Source organism: Pseudophryne corroboree, chromosome 1 (genome assembly GCF_028390025.1).
Source record: "Pseudophryne corroboree isolate aPseCor3 chromosome 1, aPseCor3.hap2, whole genome shotgun sequence".
Taxonomy (NCBI): Eukaryota; Metazoa; Chordata; class Amphibia; order Anura; family Myobatrachidae; genus Pseudophryne; species Pseudophryne corroboree.
Window position 1 is genome coordinate 907,002,299 of NC_086444.1, and position 21,071 is coordinate 907,023,369.

Genomic DNA, 21,071 nt, shown 5'->3' on the forward strand with positions numbered 1-21,071 from the left:
TTTCCCAGGACTCGTGTGCAGTGATGCACCGATACCTGTTTTGGTTTCAGGAGGTCTCTGACTAGAGATGACAGCTCCTTGGCTTTCTCCTGCGGGAGAAACACTTTTTTCTGTTCTGTGTCCAGAACCATCCCCAGGAACAGTAGGCGTGTGGTAGGAACCAGCTGTGACTTTGGAATGTATAGAATCCATCCGTGCTGTTGTAGCACTTCCTGAGATAGTGCTACTCCGACCAATAACTGCTCCTTGGACCTCGCCTTTATAAGGAGATCGTCCAAGTACGGGATAATTAAAACTTCCTTTCTCGAAGGAGTATAATCATTTCTGCCATTACCTTGGTAAAGACCCTCGTTGCCGTGGACAGTCCAAACGGCAGTGTTTGGAATTGGTAATGGCAATCCTGTACCACAAATCTGAGGTACACCTGGTGAGGATGGTAAATGGGGACATGTAGGTAAGCCTCCTTGATGTCCAGGGATACCATGTAATCCCCCTCCTCCAGGCTTGCAGTAATCGCCCTGAGCGATTCCATCTTGAACTTGAATTTTTTTATGTATGTGTTCAAGGATTTCAAATATAAAATGGGTCTCACCGAACCGTCCGGTTTCGGTACCACAAACAGTGTGGAATAGTAACCCCGTCCTTGTTGAAGTAGGGGCACCTTGACTATCACCTGCTGGGAATACAGCTTGTGAATTGCCTCTAGCACAGTCTCCCTGCCTGAGGGATTTGTCGGCAAGGCAGATTTGAGGAAACGGCGGGGGGGAGACGCCTCGAATTCCAGCTTGTACCCCTGAGATACTACTTGAAGGATCTAGGGATCCACCTGTGAGCGAGCCCACTGATCGCTGAAATTTTTGAGGCGGCCCCCCACCGTACCTGGCTACGCCTGTGGAGCCCCCCCGTCATGCGGTGGACTCAGAGGAAGCGGGGGAAGAATTTTGATTCTGGGAACTGGCTGACTGGTGCAGCTTTTTCCCTCTTCCCTCGTTTTACACGCTTGCATTTCTGAAGCCGAAAGGACTGTACCTGATAATACAGTGCTTTCTGAGGCTGTGAGGAAACCTGAGGTAAAAAAAAATTCTTCCCAGCTGTTGCTGTGGATACGAGGTCCCAGAGACCATCCCCAAACAATTCCTCACCCTTATAAGGCTCTATGTGCCTTTTAAAGTCAGCATCACCTGTCCAGTGTCGGGTCGCTAATAACCTCCTGACCGAATGGACATTGCATTAATTCTGGATGCCAGCCGGCAAAATATCCCTCTGTGCATCCCTCATATATAAGGCAACGTCTTATGTTCGCAAAATAGTATCCCTGTTTGACAGGGTTACAGACCACGCTGCAGCAGCCTATCTGCAGGTCTCAGTCTAGTACCTGAGTGTGTAAATACAGACTTCAGGATAGCCTCCTGCTTTTTATCAGCAGGTACCTTCAAAGTGGCCGTATCCTAAGACGGCAGTGCCACCTTTTTTGACATAACGTGTGAGCGCCTTATCCACCCTAGGGGATATCTCCCAGCGTAACTTATCCTCTGGCGGGAAAGGGTACGCCATCAGTAACTTTTTAGAAATTACCAGTTTCTTATCGGGGGAACCCACGCTTTTTCACACTTCATTCACTCATTTGATGGGGGAACAAAACACTGCCTGCTTTTTCTCCCCAAACATAAAACCCTTTTTTTTTTTTTTTTCTTTTAGTGGTACTTGGGTTAATGTCAGAAATGTGTAACACATTTTTTATTGCCGGGACCATGTAACGGATGTTCCTAGTGGATTGTGTATATGTCTCAACCTCGTCGACACTGGAGTCAGACTCCGTGTCGACGTCTGAGTCTGCCATCTGAGGGAGCGGGCGTTTTTGAGCCCCTGATGGCCTTTGAGACGCCTGAGCAGGCGCGGGCTGAGAAGCCGGCTGTCCCATAGCTGTTACGTCATCCAGCCTTTTATGTAAAGAGTTGACACTGTCGGTTTATACCTTCCACCTATCCATACACTCTTGTGTCGGCCCCACAGGGGGCGACATCACATTTATCGGCATCTGCTCTGCCATCACATAAGCCTCCTCATCAAACGGGTCGACACAGCCGTACCGACCCACCGCACACACACAGGGAATGCTCTGACTGAGGACAGGACCCCACACAGCCCTTTGGGGAGACAGAGAGAGAGTATGCCAGCACACACCAGAGCGCTATATAATTTAGGGATTAACACTATATTGAGTGAATTTTTCCCAATAGCTGCTTGTATATACAATATTGCGCCTATATTTAGTGCCCCCCCTCTCTTTTTAACCCTTTGAGCCTGAAAACTACAGGGGAGAGCCTGGGGAGCTGTCTTCCAGTTGCACTGTGAAGAGAAAATGGCGCCAGTGTGCTGAGAGAGATAGCTCCGCCCCTTTTTCGCGGACTTTTCTCCCGCTTTTTTATGGATTCTGGCAGGGGTATCTATCACATATATAGCCTCTGGGGCTATATATTGTGATATATATGCCAGCCAAGGTGTTTTTATTGCTGCTCAGGGCGCCCCCCCCCCAGCGCCCTGCACCCTCAGTGACCGGAGTGTGAAGTGTGCATGAGGAGCAATGGCGCACAGCTGCAGTGCTGTGCGCTACCTTGGTGAAGACTGATGTCTTCTGCCGCCGATTTTCTGGACCTCTTCTTGCTTCTGGCTCTGTAAGGGGGACGGCGGCGCGGCTCCGGGACCGAACACCAAGGCCAGTTCCATGCGGTCGATCCCTCTGGAGCTAATGGTGTCCAGTAGCCTAAGAAGCCCAAGCTAGCTGCAAGCAGGTAGGTTCGCTTCTTCTCCCCTTAGTCCCTCGCTGCAGTGAGCCTGTTGCCAGCAGGTCTCACTGTAAAATAAAAAACCTAATTATATACTTTCTTTCTAGAAGCTCAGGAGAGCCCCTAGTGTGCATCCAACCTCGGCCGGGCACAAAATCTAACTGAGGCTTGGAGGAGGGTCATAGTGGGAGGAGCCAGTGCACACCAGGTGACCTAAAAGCTTTGTTTAGTTGTGCCCAGTCTCCTGCGGAGCCGCTATTCCCCATGGTCCTTTCGGAGTTCCCAGCATCCACTAGGACGTCAGAGAAATGAGCGACGTTGGTCATTTTATCGGCAAGTGTGTATGGGCCTTTAGTGTTGGCTATTCCATAGAGAACAGTCCGACTTCTTTTATGGTAGTACTCCAACCCATGGAATACTAATCTTCAAATAGCCTATGTTATGTTGGCATTAGCAGAGTATACATTTGTCACTGAAGCCGTGTTTATCAAATTGATTATATTACCTGAGACAGGAAACTAAACAAATATTTACACACTTAAATAGTTTGTGCCCATCCAACAAAGCAAACACTATAATTGTTCCATGTGTAGCCTATTTAATTCTTTCTCCTGCAGGGTCCACAGGTTATCCACAGAATAAACATTGGAATATGAGGTAGCGACAGCGGATTGGCACAAAAATGATCAAAGCTTTCGTCCTCCCAGAATGCAATGGGCTAGTCCCCTATATCCCCGCCTCCTGGCTCAGGCAATTCAGTTTTTTGTTTGGTGCGGCAGGAGCCAGACCATGGTCAATGGGCTGCTGGTTTTTAGCAGCCATAAGCATTTTATTATTTTATTTTTATAGTATTACTCTTTTCTTGAGCGATCTTTTTAAAAAGTGTCTTATACGTACCTTAGAAAGTGTTGCACCAACAACTCCTCGCCGGATTGCGTCAACATTAACACACGTGTATAGTGCTGTTTCAGCGGGCGTCTGTGTAGGATGTATTAGCAAGTCCAGCAGACATTACCAGGCTGTGGCTAGAGCACAGGGAGAAGGAAAGGCATCGGTTCCGCTTAGCATGGGAAACGCGAGACACAGCCGCACTGTTTCAGGATGGAGACTACTGGACAGTCGCTGACGTGGCTGCCACCTCGGTTGCACCAGCGCTAGGTCTCAGGGATCATAGGCTCCAGGGATAGTATGAGGCCGCAATCCCTGGGGTTGATGTTAGCAGTGGGGAGTAAAAAGCTCCCCTGGTCGCCCCTCCCTGCGGTTCATGACCAATTTCCTCCTGACATTAACTGATTTCCCGCTTCCATCTGAGACGCTGTGTATCTAAAAGGACCCAGTCGCAGCATAGGCGGCTATATAACTGGTGCGGTAGTGTTCACTGTAGGTTCACGGGGCGGTTGTGTACACTAATACCATCTAGATCCACTCAGCGTTCACTAACATTTTGATCGATCCTGGAAGCGGGGTGAATTCTCCCTGTATCCCACTCTCCTGAGCTGGGTGATACAGCACTAAGGGGGTAATTCACAGTTGATCGCAGCAGCAAATTTGTTTGCAGTCCGGCAAAACTACAGTATGTGCACTGCTTTTGGCAGATATAACATGTGCAGAGAGAGTTAGATTTGGTGGGGTGTGTTCAAACTGAAATCTAAATTGCAGTTTAAAAATAAAGCAGCCAGTATTTACCCTGCACAGAAACAAAATAACCCATCCAAATCTAAGTCTCTCTGCACATATTATATCTGCCCCCCCTGCAGTGCACATGGTTTTGCCCAACTGCTAACAAATTTGCTGCTGCAAACAACTCTGAATTACCACCTAAGTCTCTATCTACCATTGGTACAAATAGTTGGATAAGTGCCTGATGAATATGAGTCTGTAAACTTTTGCTGCTGTTTCTTTCGCTGTGCGACTGAAGACGTTTAAAAGTCCTATATAAGGTAATGCATTAACATGTTTCTCCTACATACTTGAAATGTATCTGTAGTTGAATATGTGCTCATATTGCTTATTATACTAATGTATAACCTGTGACTGATTGCTAGTATGATTGTTGACTATTTTTGTCAGTTTTCTGTGTATTCTAATCCTCAATGCTGGTGTAAAGCAGGGAGTGATCTGATTGTATGTCACTTTAACAAGTTATTTCAGTCACAAATTATGTAGTTAACACCGTACAGGTGTGTGATTTGTTTATCATGTCTAAGAGAGGCAAGGGTGAGGAGGATACACTCTCCACAAAAGCACCAAAACACATTTCATGTTTGTCTTGCAAAGCTGGGTTAACCTCTCAGGATCTGGTTCAAAATGGATTATGTTCAAACTGTTTTAGTTTTCACCAAAGCCTCCTAAATAATCCAAGGCAGGCAGAGGTTCAAATAGAACCCCCATGAGCTATGTTTGCACAGACATTATCCAGTATAGCTGAGCTTATAATGCCAGCTCCTATACCAGGGATAGGTTACCCTATTAACCCTTACATGCAACATTCCACCTGGGGTTTATCACATCCAGTACAGGAATATGCAGTCTTTCAACAAAAACAGGCTGAAAGGCCTATGGAATGTAAATCACATAGACATGAAACAATATCTTCACAGTCTACACATGTTTCAGATGGGGACTTGTCGGAGGATGAGGACTCATCGCACTCCGGGTCTGCATACAGAGATGAGGTCTCAGCTAAGTGGACATACCTGAGATAATTAGTGCCATGAAAGCCATTCTGTCCTTAGAGGAAGTAGCAGAGCCTTTGTTAAAATCTAAGGCATCTGTGTTTAAACGTCCCAAAACAGTTAGGACTGAATTTCCTCGGTCAGAACAGCTGACGGAAATTATAAAAGAGGCTTGGGTAACACCCAGTAAGAAGTTTAGAATTCCAAAGAAATGGAATTCCCATTAACCTATTCTGGCTGGGTACTGTTTTAAAAGGGAGGTGGCTCCCAAAGTAGATACGCATGTCATTCAGTTGGTGCGAAAATGTACATTACCTCTGCCTCCAACATCATTAAATTATGTCACAGATAGGAAAATAGATGGTTTTCTAAAAAAAAAAAAAAAAAAAAAAATTCTCCTTGTCTGGGGCAATCATAAGACCAGCCATGGCTTCAGCCTGGATGGCAAAATCAATGGCAGCCTGGGCTGATGCATTGGAGGATGATCTTTCATTGGCATCTAGAGAGCAAAAATCCCATATTGCTTATATCAAACGGGCGGCCGTTTTTATGGAAGAAGCCGCCTCGGATATGGGTACAATTGCCTCTCAGGCATCAGCAGTAGCAACTCACAGAGTGGTTTGGCTACGTACATGGAAAGCTGACTCAAAATCCAAGAAGGTTCTGGAGTATTTGCCTTAGACTGGAGATATTCTTTTTGGTGGACTCCTTCAAGTTTCTAGGGACCACAATCTCCCGGGACCTTAAATGGGGGTCCAACGCTGACGCCACTGTTGGGAAAGCGCAGCAGAGGTTGTTCTTTCTCAGGCAACTAAGGAAGTTCAACATCCCACAGAAGCTTCTGCTCCTCTTCTACTCCGCGATTGTGGAGTCGGTACTGTGCTCCTCGATACTCGTATGGTACAGCTCCGCCAGCGCGAGGGACAGATGCAGGCTCCAAAAGGTGGTCAGAACCGCAGAGAAGATCATCGGGGCCGACCTTCCCTCAGTCCAGGACCTGTACTTGTCCAGAGCTAAAACGCGGGCAATGAAGATAGTAAAAGACCAGCTACACCCCGGCCACAGCATGTTTAACTTGCTTCCTTCAGGCAGGCGTTACAGGGCCGTCCCCGCCAGGTCCACCAGAAGCCTCAAAAGTTTCTTTCCCCAAGCAGTCCGCCTGCTGAACTCCTGAACATTGACTGACTAGACGTACATGTAACTCACTTGTGTTCCTACCGTATACCTATCTGTGTGACTTTGCTTACCCCCCCCCCCCCCCCCACCTGCTTATCTGTTACCTACTTGGCTGTTGTAAAGCAAACCGAAGACAAATTCCTAGCATACGCAGGTATACCTGGCCAATAAACCTGATTCTGGTGAAGAATTGGACAGTATTTTGGAGTCAGAAGTAGACTCCAGGAAAGTGAAGTTTCCTTCCACACACAAATCCAAATCTAGATTTCCAGCTTTTCGGCTCTTGCGGACACGAGGAAAAGCAAAAGGAAAGGGTTATGGCAAACAGTCTAAACAAACTAAAAAGCATTGGGCTACTAGAGGGCCGGCTTTCAAGTCAGAAGATAAACCATCAGCCTAATGGTGCGGGCCTCCACCTGCGGAATCCCAGGGTGGGATGCCGATTTCTTCAGTTTGCACAGATCTGGCAGCAGTCTACCACAGATGCCTGGGTGCAAGAAGCAGTATCTCATGGTTATGCGTTTGCTTTAAAAAATCACCCTTTTTCTACCAGCCCGTCTTCAGTGGAAACGAAGGCCAGGGCTTTGCAAGAGGCAGTTCAGAAGTTGCTTCAGTAGGTAGTAATAATTCAAGTTCCTCCTACACAACGTGGGCAAGGTTTTTATTCCAATCTGTTTCTAGTCCAGAAGCTAAATGGGTCGTACCAGCCCATACTCAATCTCAAAGTGCTGAACAAGTACATTTGGGTGCCTCAGTTTCATATGGAGACTTTCCGTTCCATTATTTTGGCCATGGAGCCATAGGATTTTATGGTATCCCTAGATATCCAGGATGCTTACCTACATGTTCCTATAGCACTGTCCCATCAGCGCTATCTCAGGTTTGCTATCCTCTAGCAACATTGTCAGTTTCAGGCCCTACCATTTGTACTGGCCAAAGCTCCTAGACTATTCACCAAAATTATGTGCTACTGGCAGCTTATCTCCGTCAGCAGGGACTAAGGATTTTTCCATACCTCTACGATTTATTAATCCTGGCACAACCTCAGGAATTGTTTCAGTGTCATCTGCAACAGGCAATAGCTTGTTTTCAGAGACACGGTTGGCTCATAAATTGGGCAAAGTCGTCCCTGGTTCCGTCACAACGGATGACTCACTTGGGGGCTGTGTTGGATTCAGGTCTTCAGAGAGTAATCTTAACCTTTGAACAAAATAGTCAAAATTCAGTCAAGGATTCAGACGCTGCTACACAGTCAAAGGGTATCCATTCACGTAGCAATGCGCATGATGGGATTGATGGTGTCGACATTCGACATGGAGTATTCTCAGTACCATTCGAGGCCTCTGCAACGTCTGATCCTTTACAAATGGAATGGTTTTTATCAGACAATAAAAACGCAGACTATGGTCCTTCCTCTGGAAGTAAGGAGGTCATTAGCCTGTTGGCTACAGACATCCCATCTGGACAAAGGGAGACCTTTTTGGATATCAGATTGGGAAATTCTGACAACAGATGCCAGTCTTCAGGGCTGGGGAGCAGTGTCAGGAAGAAGCTGCTTCCAAGGACAGTGTACCAAGGAAGAAAGTTGCCTGCCAATATATTTATTGGAACTTCGGGCCATTTATGTCACTCATTCAGGCAAAGGACATTCTGCAGGGGAAACCAGTTCAAATTCGCTCGGACAATGCAACAGCAGTAGCGTACCTCAATCATCAAAGAGAAACTACTAGCCAAAAAGCAATGAAGGAGGTAAGCCGCACCTTAAGGTGGGCAGAACTTCATCATCCAGCCTTGTCCACAGTGTTTATTCCGGGAGTCCTAAACTGAGAAGCCAATTTTCTCAGTTGACACGCCATTCATGCAAATGAAATGGGCTTTACACCCCGTGGTCTTCCAGACTCTGGTAGACAAGTGGGGGTTACCGGAGATAGATCTCATGGCGTCCCGTCAGAACAACAAAGTTCCCACGTACGGGTCAAAATCAAAGGATCCTAGAGCAACCTTTGTGGATGCCCTGTCAGTAAGATGGGAATTTTGTCTGGCCTATGTGTTTCCACCGATCGCCCTGTTGTCCAGGGTGATGCAAAAGGTAAAACAAGGAAAGGGCACCGTGATACTAATAGCTCCGGCTTGGCCCAGAAGACATTAGTACATAGATCTGCAGAGGCTGTCTATGGATGCTCCATTCCTACTCCCTCAACATCCAGATATACTGTCACAGGGTCCTTGCTATTACAAGCACCTGGATGGACTGTCTTTGGCGGCATGACTCTTGAGACTTCAATTCTGAAAATTGTCACAACAGGTAATTCAAACAATGCTCAGAGCAAAGAAACCATCCTCAGCTCGCATTTATCACCGAATATGGCGAGCCTATATTCAGTGGTGCAGTGACCAGAAATTTGACCCTAGGTCTTTCCAGAGTCCTAGCATTCCTTCAGGCAGGAATGGACAAAGTGCTAGGGGTAGTTTCCTTGAGGGTGCAGGTGTCCGCATTGGCTGTATAGTTCCAAAAGAAAATTGCTAACCTACAGAATGTTCGCACTTTCTTCCAGGGAATGCTTCACATCCAACCTCCCTTTGTTCCTCCTGCAGTGCTTTGGGATTTAAGTTTAGTCCTAAAGGCGCTTCAAGTTGCTCCATTTGAACCACTAAAGCAAGTGGATCTTAAATGGTTGACCGCTAACGTCTCTTTCTACTGGCTATTGCTTCAGCTAGAAGAGTTTCAGATTTAGGGGCATTATTATGTCGCCCTCCTCTTCTAATTTGTCGCCCTCCTCTTCTAATTTTTCATCCAGATAGAGTGGTTCTTAGAACCAAATCTGGTTATCTTCATAAGGTGGTGTCTAAATTCCACCTTAATGAAGAAATTGTTGTCACAGCCTTCCAAGGGCCAGACCTTTTTGCGGGAGATGCATCATTGGACGTAGTCCGTGCCTTAAGGATCTACATGGATCGTACCAGTGCCATCAGAAAGACACACTCACTTTGTGGATGGCCTGCTGACAAGCAGACACTGGCAAGGTGGCTTCGGATGACTATTTCAGAAGCATATTCTCAAGCTGATCTCCCTATTCCGGCTAATGTCTCTTCTCACTCAACTCTTAAGGTAGGTTCTTCATGGGCAGCACAACATGGTGCTTCAGCTGAACAGATATGTAAGGCAGCCACATGGTCTTCCATTAACAAGTTCATTAGACATTATGCATTTGATACCTTTGCCTTTCAGGACGCTTAATTCAGGCAAAGGATTCTCCTGTCCAATCAGGAGCGTCCCCACCACTAAATTTGCTTTGGGTCATCCCAATGTTTATCCTGTGGATAATCTGTGGACCCTGCAGGAGAAATAATAGTTATGGAAGACTTACTGTTGATAACTGTATTTCTCCTAAGTCCACAGTATCCACAGGGATCCCACCCTGACGCACCTGATTTGAGGATCCTTTCACCTACTAACCTCTTCCTTTTTGTACGGAAGGGTGTGCATGTGTGTTCTTCTTTCCTGATTAGGTGGGCAGAACTTCATCATCTGCAGAGCTCTCTATGATGCTCCTGCCTTGAGCTTTGGAAAACAACTGAATTGCCTGAGGCGGGGATATAGGGTACTGGCCCGTTGCATTCTGGGAGGCCGGAAGCTTTGATCGTTGGTGCCAATCTGCTGTCGCTACCTCATATCCCAATGTTTATCCTGTGTATACTGTGGACTTAGGAGCAATAGAGCTATCAACGGTAAGTCTACCATAACTATTATTTTGTATGATTGGTCTTGTTTAACATTTAGTGGAGTCTTTTTGTTTGTTTTTTTTAGCTTTTCCTCAAAAAAATTTCTGTCCTTCTTTCTCTCATTCAGATTCAGTCACAAAGTCGTTAACACCCGCATTCAGTAAAGCCAATAAACCATCAAGCCAGCAGGGGTCCCCTTGGGAAACACTGGTTGTGTTTGCAATAAATCTGAAACAGCTGAATGTTCAAATGAATATGAGCAATGTTATGGGAAATACCACGTAAGTTATATTTGTTATTTCATTACCATTTATTTATATAGTGCACATATTCCACAGCGCTGTACAGAGAATATTTGGCCATTCACATCAGTCCCTGCCCTAGTGTAGCTTACTATCAATATTCACTACCACTTGTACACACACATTAGGGATATTTTTTTGGCCAGTAGGCAGTATAGGGATATTTTATATAGCCAGTACCAGGATATTGTTAGCATGTGGGAGGAAAAACACACATTAGCCGCCATAGTGCTGCGACCATGAAAAACAGGTGTTTTACTGATTTTTTTATTTTCCCACCCTTATCTAATTACCTCATGCCAAAAACACCAGTTTTTCATGTGAAAATACATAGGTTCCGCGAAAAGCCGCAGACTTACAGATGTGTCCTATTCCCTGCAAGGCGTACCATAGCGGAAGTGTACACATGCTCCCGCTAATCACTACGGGAAGCAGGGTAGCAATGCCACTGCTGCCGGACATTACAGAGGGTGCCAGTGGTACAGTAATTGTTAGGAACAGGTAGTGGGGAGCTGTGCTCCTGCAATCCGTTATTATGAGTAGTGTTTCTCCGCCGGGTTTGCGGGGGCTTGCATATGCACGCTCCCGCTAAAAGTAGCAAGACAATGGAGTGTGTCCGCCCTGCTGTGCAGATTACAGCAGCGCCACACCAAGAGGCAATTTGTGGCAAAGAGGTGTGAGGACACATCTGTATGTATTTTCGCTGCACTTCGCAAAAAAATGGTCACTTAACGCGGATTTGACTTCACTTTCCTGAGGCAGGCAAAACCAATAACCTTTAATAGGCTAGCCCTTGGCTATCCAATTAGCTGTGGTGAATTACTGTGGCTAACTGAATACCGCCCAAGCATGGGGGAGAATATACAAACTCAAACTCCACACAGTTAGGGCTGAGGAGGGGATTGAACCCAAGAAGTCAGTGTTGTGAAGCAGTAATGCTAGCCATTACCATCTGTGATTTCCAATGGAAATATTTCTTTCTGCTGCGGGGTACACTGGTATTCCACAGAGAATAACATCGGGGTGTAGAGTTGGATCTTGATCCGAGGCACCAACAGGCTAAAGCTTTGACTTTTCCCAGGATGCATTGCACTGCCTTCTCTATAACCCCGCCTCCAGGCACTGGAGCTCAGTTTGTAAGTTGGTGCCTGGTAACAGGTGGGGCTAGGCAGCCCTGAAAAGAGCTTTTTTTTTAGAAGACTTCAAGGGCCGCAGCACTATTTATGTCAGTCTGACATTCTGTGCTGCGGCTCCATCACCTCTCCCAGCAGCGCTGCATACTCCTGCGGCCTGGTTCCCGGCTACTTTCAATGGAGGCGCACTGGACTTCAGGCACACACCGCTGACGCTCTCCTGGATCTCCTGCACATCAGGGAGGACGTAAAAGGGTTCCCCAGGTGGGTCCCGCCAGTAAATCCTGGTCCCAGGAGACGGACCATGCCGCTGGTGTGGACACTGTACTACACAGGGAACCCACTATATCCACCAGGGCAGGGAGTGCAGTTCGGATTTACTAAAATCCGTTTATAATAGGCTCCGTAGTACCCGGTGGTGACGTCCAGCAGAGGGGATAAGGCGCTGACCTGTAGCCCCTCCCCCAGCTCCGGGCGCCATCTACTGCTGGTGTTCCCACCCTGGTGTTTCATCTCTCTCTCCCTCACTTCCTGAAGAGATTTTGGTTACATCTTCATTACTAGCTGGGCTGATCTCCGGGACTGCTGGGCTAAGTCTCCTCTGTAAAGCCGCCTGCCTCATCAGTGCTGTGCTTTTACAGACACTTAAGTATTTTACATATCATTTTAGACAGTGTTAGTTAAGAACAAGTGTACTTCTAGCTGAATATTTGGTACAAGTATTCTGTGATATACATCCAGTACCTACTGTACATTGTTATATCTATACTCATACATATTTATATGTAATTTACTAGTCCAGTGCAGTTTTATTGTTTATATGTAATAACTTCTGCATTGTACCTGTGACTGAGTGTGCCTGTAGCTGTTGTGTGGGATTCCATTCTCCTGTATCACATATTGCTATCACTATATTCTGTACCCTGAGGGGCTAGGTGCATCAGGGCTCCATATATATGTATGTGTGTGTGTGTGTGTGTGTGTATATATATATATATATATATATATATATATATCCTTTGTGTGGGCGGCACTCAGAGACTTGCAAACAGCGTTTAAAGTGCAAAAAAAGACCCCACTGGGCCAATTTATTGGTAACGTTTCGGGGTGTTGTTCCCCTTCCTCAGACAATTTAACACATCAAAAGCAGTGACTTTTATAGACAAAACAATCAAACCTGTGACTCTCCTGTGCCCTCCAGTGTGCGCCCCACGCTCCCGGCCGCCGTCCCTCCAAGGCACTTCCGGTCGCGGGACTCCCGTCGCACCGGAAGTGGCATCACCCGCCTGGTCGTCATGGGAACACACTGTTAAGACAACAACAGCGTGTTGTGAACGTGCAAGAACAAAACATTATAGCAGCATTCCATCACTTCTAAACATAAACGGCTCTGTGTAAACAAGCAGCCTAACATGTATCTTTAAGAGTATCCTTTGTAAAATAGTGAAGTAATAAGATCAAAACATGGATATGTGCAAACTACATACAGTGCTATAGTATTACAATTGCATTAAAACATGATAAATTCATCACCAGATTTTTTTTTAAAAACAGTCACTAATACCATACAACTGTAAATATAAATAAATGATTAATGCTTTATAAATTAATCAAGGACAAGCGTGCTCCAGAGGCCTGCTGCCATCTAGTGGCTGAAAGCCAGATCTATCATCTTTGTTTAAAATACTGATATCAGTCCTCTATTTTATACACGCACTACTGACTTGAGAAGAGTCTAATAGATTTACCTTACAAAAAATGAGCTAAACCCAAAGTTTCATTAAGACCCTTAGGAGCTAGACAATCCAGCCTAAAGATCCATCTAGACTCAAGTTGTAAAAGCTTTTTACCCCGATTGCCGCCCCGCCGTGAGGCTGGCACACAATCAATTGCTTTGTACTTTAAACTGGATAAATTATGTCGGGCTTGTACAAAGTGCCGTACCACTGGCTGCTCACTTGTACCCGATAAAAGTGCATTTCGTATTGCAGATCTATGCTGGGTGAGCCTCACCTTTAGCGGACATTCGGTTTTACCTACATAGTATAAGCCACAAGGGCACACTATGACATAGATTACGAAACGGCTGGTGCATGTGAGAGGCCATTTGATGCTAAGTCGTTTGCCCGTATGAGGCTGTGGGATAGAGTCCCCAGTGAGCATGTATGAACATGTCGTACAGCCCAGGCATTTAAAGCATCCATTTTTCCGACTAAGGAAATTGTGAGATGTAGTGGGTTCAAGAAAACCGGTCACATCGGTTTTGACTAGCAGATCTCTCAAATTCCTCCCTCGCGAGTAACTGGGCATGAGTCTGGTTTTATTAAAACATTTTAGCTCTGGGTCAGTTCTCACCATTTGCCATAATTCCTTGGCTTTCTGTGAAGTTCTTGGACTTTGTTCATTATATTCATTTACCCATGCAATTGTATCCGTTAATTTTTTATTGTTCTTACCAGATAAAACACCCTTAGGATTCTGTCGGGTAATCCTTATCGCTTTGTCCTTAGCTTTATTTAATTCACTTAGGGAGTATCCACTTGCCCTAAATTTCTCAATCATGTTATCAAGTTGCTTGAACATCATTTCTTGGTCACTGTTTGTCCTGCATACACGGACAAATTGTGAATACGGTAGCCCACGGATGGTGTTTTTGGGATGAAAACTATCCGCATGTAAGATCGTATTCCGATCCGTGGGCTTCGTGTATAGCGAGGTGTGTATCTGATTATTTTTGATCTGTATATTAATATCTAGATAACAAATTTCACTAGTACTACTCGCCATGGTGAATTTAATGGGACTAATGGAAAGGTTTTGAGCTTCGACAATGGCCTCTAATGCACATATGTCCCCTTTCCACAAAATCAGCAGATCATCAATATAGCGATAATACATAAACAGTGAATGAATTTATCATGTTTTAATGCAATTGTAATACTATAGCACTGTATGTAGTTTGCACATATCCATGTTTTAATCTTATTACTTCACTATTTTACAAAGGATACTCTAAAAGATACATGTTAGGCTGCTTGTTTACACAGAGCCGTTTATGTTTAGAAGTGATGGAATGCTGCTATAATGTTTTGTTCTTGCACGTTCACAACACGCTGTTGTTGTCTTAACAGTGTGTTCCCATGACGACCGGGCCGGGCGGGTGACGCCACTTCCGGTGCGACGGGAGTCCCGCGACCGGAAGTGCCTTGGAGGGACGGCAGCCGGGAGCGTGGGGCGCACACTGGAGGGCACAGGAGAGTCACAGGTTTGATTGTTTGATTGTTTTGTCTATAAAAGTCACTGCTTTTGATGTGTTAAATTGTCTGAGGAAGGGGAACAACACCCCGAAACGTTACCAATAAATTGGCCCAGTGGGGTCTTTTTCTCTGACGTCCTAAGTGGATGCTGGGACTCCGTAAGGACCATGGGGAATAGCGGCTCCGCAGGAGACTGGGCACAACTAAAGAAAGCTTTAGGACTACCTGGTGTGCACTGGCTCCTCCCACCATGACCCCCCTCCAGACCCCAGTTAGAATCTTGTGCCCGGCTGAGCTGGATGCACACTAGGGGCTCTCCTGAGCTCCTAGAAATAAAGTATATTTTGGTTTTTTATTTTACAGTGAGATCTGCTGGCAACAGACTCACTGCAGCGAGGGACTAAGGGGAGAAGAAGCGAACCTACCTAACTGGTGGTAGCTTGGGCTTCTTAGGCTACTGGACACCATTAGCTCCAGAGGGATCGACCACAGGACCCGACCTCGATGTTCGGTCCCGGAGCCGCGCCGCCGGCCCCCTTACAGAGCCAAAAGCAAGAAGTGTTCCGGAAAATCGGCGGCAGAAGACTTCTGTCTTCAACAAGGTAGCGCACAGCACTGCAGCTGTGCGCCATTGCTCCTCATGCACACCTCACACTCCGGGCACTGATGGGTGCAGGGCGCTTGGGGGGGGGCGCCCTGAGGGCAATATAATACACCTTGGCTGGCAAATCATCACAATATATAGTCCCAGGGCTATATATGTGATAAATTACCCCTGCCAGAATCCATGAAAAAAGCGGGAGAAAAGTCCGCTGAAAAAGGGGCGGGGCTATCTCCCTCAGCACACTGGCGCCATTTTTTCTTCACAGTGCAGCTGGAAGACAGCTCCCCAGGCTCTCCCCTGTAGTTTTCAGGCTCAAAGGGTTAAAAAGAGAGGTGGGGCACTAAATTTAGGCGCAATATGTGTATACAAGCAGCTATTGGGGGGAAAATCACTCAGTTATAGTGTTAATCCCTGCATTATATAGCGCTCTGGTGTGTGCTGGCATACTCTCTCTCTGTCTCCCCAAAGGACTTTGTGGGGTCCTGTCCTCGGTCAGAGCATTCCCTGTGTGTGTGCGGTGTGTCGGTACGGCTGTGTCGACATGTTGGATGAGAAAGGTTACGTGGAGGCGGAGCAGAGGCCGATAAATGGGATGTCGCCCCCTGTGGGGCCGACACCAGAGTGGATGGATAGGTGGAAGGTATTAACCGACAATGTCAACTCCTTACATAAAAGGCTGGATGACGTGACAGCTGTGGGACAGCCGGCTTCTCAGCCCGCGCCTGCCCAGGCGTCTCAAAGGCCATCAGGGGCTCAAAAAACGCCCGTTACCTCAGATGGCAGACACAGATGTCGGCACGGAGTCTGACTCCAGTGTCGACGAGGTTGAGACATATACACAATCCACTAGGATCATCCCTTGCATGATATCGGCAATGAAAAATGTGTTACACATTTCTGACATGAACCCAAGTACCACATAAAAGGGGTTTTATGTTTGGGGAGAAAAAGAAGCCAGTGTTTTGTTCCCCCATCAGATGAGTGAATGAAGTGTGTAAAGAGCGTGGGTTCCCCCGATAAGAAAATGGTAATTTCTAAAAAGTTACTGCTGGCGTACCCTTTCCCGCCAGGGAGATATCCCCTAGGGTGGATAAGGCGCTCACACGTTTGTCAAAAAAGGTGGCACTGCCGTCTGGGGATACGGCCACTGTGAAGGAGCCTGCTGATAAAAAGCAGGAGGCTATCCTGAAGTCTGTATATACACACTCGGGTACTATACTGAGACCTGCATTTGCCTCAGCATAAATAGTGCTGCTGCAGCGTGGTCTGATACCCTGTCAGATAATATTAATACCCTAGACAGGGATAATATTTTTGCTAACATAGAGCATATTAAAGACGTCGTCTTATATATGAAGGATGCATAGAGGGATATTTGCCGGCTGGCATCCAGAATTAATGCAATGTCCATTCTGCCAGGAGGGTATTAGAGACCCGGCAGTGGACAGGTGATGCTGCCTTTAAAAGGCACATGGAGATTCTGCCTTATAAGGGTGAGGAATTGTTTGGGGATGGTCTCTGGGACCTCGTATCCACAGCAACAGCTGGGAAGAAAAATTTTTACCTCAGGTTTCCTCACAACCTAAGAAAGCACCGTATTTTCAGGTACAGTCCTTTCGGCTTCAGAAAAGCAAGCGGGTCAAAGGCGCTTCCTTTCTGCACAGAGACAAGGGAAGACGGAAAAAGCTGCACCAGACAGCCAGTTCCCAGGATCAAAAATCTTCCCCCGCTTCCTCTGAGTCCACCGCATGACGCTGGGGCTCCACAGGTGGAGACAGGTGCGGTGGGGGCGCGTCTCGGGAACTTCAGGGACCAGTGGGCTTGCCCACAGGTGGATCCCTAGGTTCTGCAAGTAGTATCACAGGGATACAGGCTGGAGTTCGAGGCGACTCCCCCTCGCCGTTACCTCACATCAGCCTTGCCTGCTGCCCTCGGAGAAAGGGAGGTAGTACTGGCGGCAATTCACAAGCTGTACTTCCAGCAGGTGAAATCAAGGTACCCCTCCTTCAACAAGGATGGGGTTACTATTCCAGAATGTTGTGGTACCGAAACCAGACGGTTCGGTGAGACCCATTCTAAAATTGAAATCCTTGAACACTTATATACGAAGGTTCAAGTTCAAAATGGAATCGCTCAGGGCGATTATTGCAAGCCTGGAGAATTTCATGGTATCACTGGACATCAAGGATGCTTACCTACATGTCCCTATTTACCCTCTTCACCAGGAGTACCTCAAAATTGTGGTACAAGATTGTCATTACCAATTCCAGACGTTGCTGTTGGTCTGTCCCCGGCACCGAGGGTATTTACCAAGGTAATGGCCGAAATAATTATCCCGTACTTGGATGATCTCCTTATAAAGGCGAGGTCCAGGGAGCAGTTGTTCGTCGGAGTAGCACTATCTCGGGAAGTGCTACAACAGCACAGCTGGATTCTGAATATTCCCAAGTTGCAGCTGGTTCCTACGACGCGTCTACTGTTCCTGGGTATGGTTCTGGACACAGAACAGGATAAAAAGGGTTTCTCCCGGAGGAGAAGTCCAAGGAGTTGTCGTCTCTAGACAGAGACCTCCTAATACAAATACAGGTGTCGGTGCATCAATGCACGCGAGCCCTGGGAAAGATGGTAGCTTCTTACGAAGAAATTCCATTCGCCAGGAACCATGCAAGGATCTTCCAGTGGGATCTGTTGGACAAGTGGTCCGGGTCGCATCTTCAGATGCATCGGCGGATAACCCTGTCTCCAAGGGCCAGGGTGTCGCTGTTGTGGTGGCTGCAGAGTGCTCATCTTCTAGGGGGCCGCAGATTCGGCATACAGGACTGGGTCCTGGTGACCACGGATGCCAGCCTTCGAGGCTGGGGGACAGTCACACAGGGAAGAAACTTCCAAGGACTATGGAAAAGTCAGGAGACTTCCCTTCACATAAATATTCTGGAACTAAGGGCCATTTACAATGCCCTAAGTCAGGCTAGTCCCCTGCTTCAACACCGGCCGGTGCTGATCAAGTCAGACAAGACTTCATCCAGAAGTCTTCCAAATGATTGTACACCGTTGGGAAAGGCCACAGGTGGACATGATGGCGTCCCGCCTCAACAAAAAGCTACAAAGATATTGCGCCAGGTCAAGGGACCCTCAGGCGATAGCTGTGGACGCTCTGGTAACACCGTGGGTGTACCACTCGGTGTATGTGTTCCCTTCTCTGCCTCTCTTACCCAGGGTGATGAGAATAATAAGAAGGAGAGGAGTAAGAACTATACTCATTGTTCTGGATTGGCCAAGAAGAGCTTGGTACCCAGAACTCCAAGAAATGATCTCAGAGGACCCATGGCCTCTGCCGCTCAGACAGGACCTGCTGCAGCAGGGGGCCTGTCTGTTCCAAGACGTACCGCGGCTGCGTTTGACGGCATGGCGGTTGTACGCCGGATCCTGAAGGAAAAGGGCATTCCGGAGGAAGTTATCCCTACGCTAATTAAAGCTAGGAAAGAAGTGAACGCAAACCGTTATCACCGCATATGGCGGAAATATGTTGCGTGCTGTGAGGCCAGGAAGGCCCCAAAGGAGGAATTTCAGCTAGGTCGATTTCTGCACTTCCTACAGTCAGGGGTGACTATGGGCCTAAAATTGGGTTCCATTAAGGTCCAGATTTCGGCTCTATCGATTTTCTTCCAAAATAGAGCTGGCTTCACTGCCTGAAGTTCAGACTTTTGTTAAGGGAGTGCTGCATAGTCAGCCCCCGTTTGTGCCTCCAGTGGCACCGTGGGATCTCAACGTGGTGTTGGATTTCCTGAAGTCGCATTGGGTTGAGCCACTTAAATCCGTGGAGCTACAATACCTCACGTGGAAAGTGGGCATGCTGTTGGCCTTGGCGTCGGCCAGGCGTGTGTCAGAATTGGCGGCTTTGTCATGCAAAAGCCCTTATCTGATTTTTTATATGGATAAGGCGGAATTGAGGAGTCGTTCCCAATTCCTTCCTAAGGTGGTATCAGTTTTTCATGTGAACCAAACTATTGTGGTGCCTGCGGCTACTTGGGACTTGGACGATTCCAAGTTATTGGACGTAGTCAGGGCCCTGAAAAGTATATGTTTCTAGGACGGCTGGAGTCAGGAAAACTGACTCGCTATTTATCCTGTATGCACCCAACAAGCTGGGTGCTCCTGCTTCTAAGCAGACTATTGCTCGCTGGATCTGTAGCATGATTCAACTTGCACGTTCTGCGGCTGGACTGCCGCACCCTAAATCTGTAAAAGCCCATTCCACGAGGAAAGGGGGCTCTTCTTGGGCGGCTGCCCGAGGGGTCTCGGCTTTACAAAATTGCCGAGCTGTTACTTGGTCGGGTTCAAACATTTTTGCAAGAGTCTACAAGTTTGATACCCTGGCTGAGGAGGACCTAGAGTTTGCTCATTCGGTGCTGCAGAGTCATCCGCACTCTCCCGCCCGTTTGGGAGCTTTGGTATAATCCCCATGGTCCTTATGGAGTCCCAGCATCCACTTAGGACGTCAGAGAAAATAAGATTTTACTCACCGGTAAATCTATTTCTCGTAGTCCGTAGTGGATGCTGGGCGCCCATCCCAAGTGCGGATTGTCTGCAATACTTGTTATAGTTATTGCCAAACTAAAGGGTTATTGTTGAGCCATCTGTTGAGAGGCTCAGTTATATTTCATACTGTTAACTGGGTATAGTATCACGAGTTATACGGTGTGATTGGTGTGGCTGGTATGAGTCTTACCCGGGATTCAAAATCCTTCCTTATTGTGTCAACTCTTCCGGGCACAGTATCCTAACTGAGGTCTGGAGGGGGGGTCATGGTGGGAGGAGCCAGTGCACACCAGGTAGTCCTAAAGCTTTCTTTAGTTGTGCCCAGTTTCCTGCGGAGCCGCTATTCCCCATGGTCCTTACGGAGTCCCAGCATCCACTACGGACTACGAGAAATAGATTTACCGGTGAGTAAAATCTTATTTTTTGCACTTTAAACGCTGTTTGCAAGTCTCTGAGTGCCGCCCACACAAAGGATATATACACAGATGCTGTTCTGTAGGGAAGGCACCGGAGCAAGGTGAACGTAAGTCCGGAGTGCCAGGGACCCCAAATATATGGACATATATATATATATATATATATATATATATATATATATGTGTGTGAATGAGTGCGGCACTGCAGGTGACTTCAATAAGCAGACTTACAGACAGCGGGGATTTAGCAACGTTTCAATGCTTTAAGCATTTTCCTCATTCCCGTATCTATTGCATTGCCATATGCGGGCGCGGTATTATCAGCTGACGGGAGAGTCGGCACCTATTGACTTATATATATATATATATATATATATATATATATATATATATATATATAGTGTGTATATTAGTATGTAATAATACAATGTACAGTTTGGTATTTCTCCTGTGTGTTTCA

At 46.8% G+C, this 21,071-nt stretch overlaps 1 protein-coding gene across 12 annotated transcripts in view; it reads left to right on the plus strand.

The window, feature by feature from the left end:
* Positions 1-21,071, plus strand: part of BLTP1 (bridge-like lipid transfer protein family member 1) — a 705,550-nt gene that overhangs the window by 637,277 nt on the left and 47,202 nt on the right. For all 12 annotated transcript variants that reach the window (XM_063920260.1, XM_063920265.1, XM_063920266.1 and 9 more), the window contains one exon: positions 10,488-10,641. In XM_063920260.1, the coding sequence (XP_063776330.1) occupies positions 10,488-10,641 (154 nt within the window). The remainder of the gene's footprint in view (positions 1-10,487; positions 10,642-21,071) is intronic.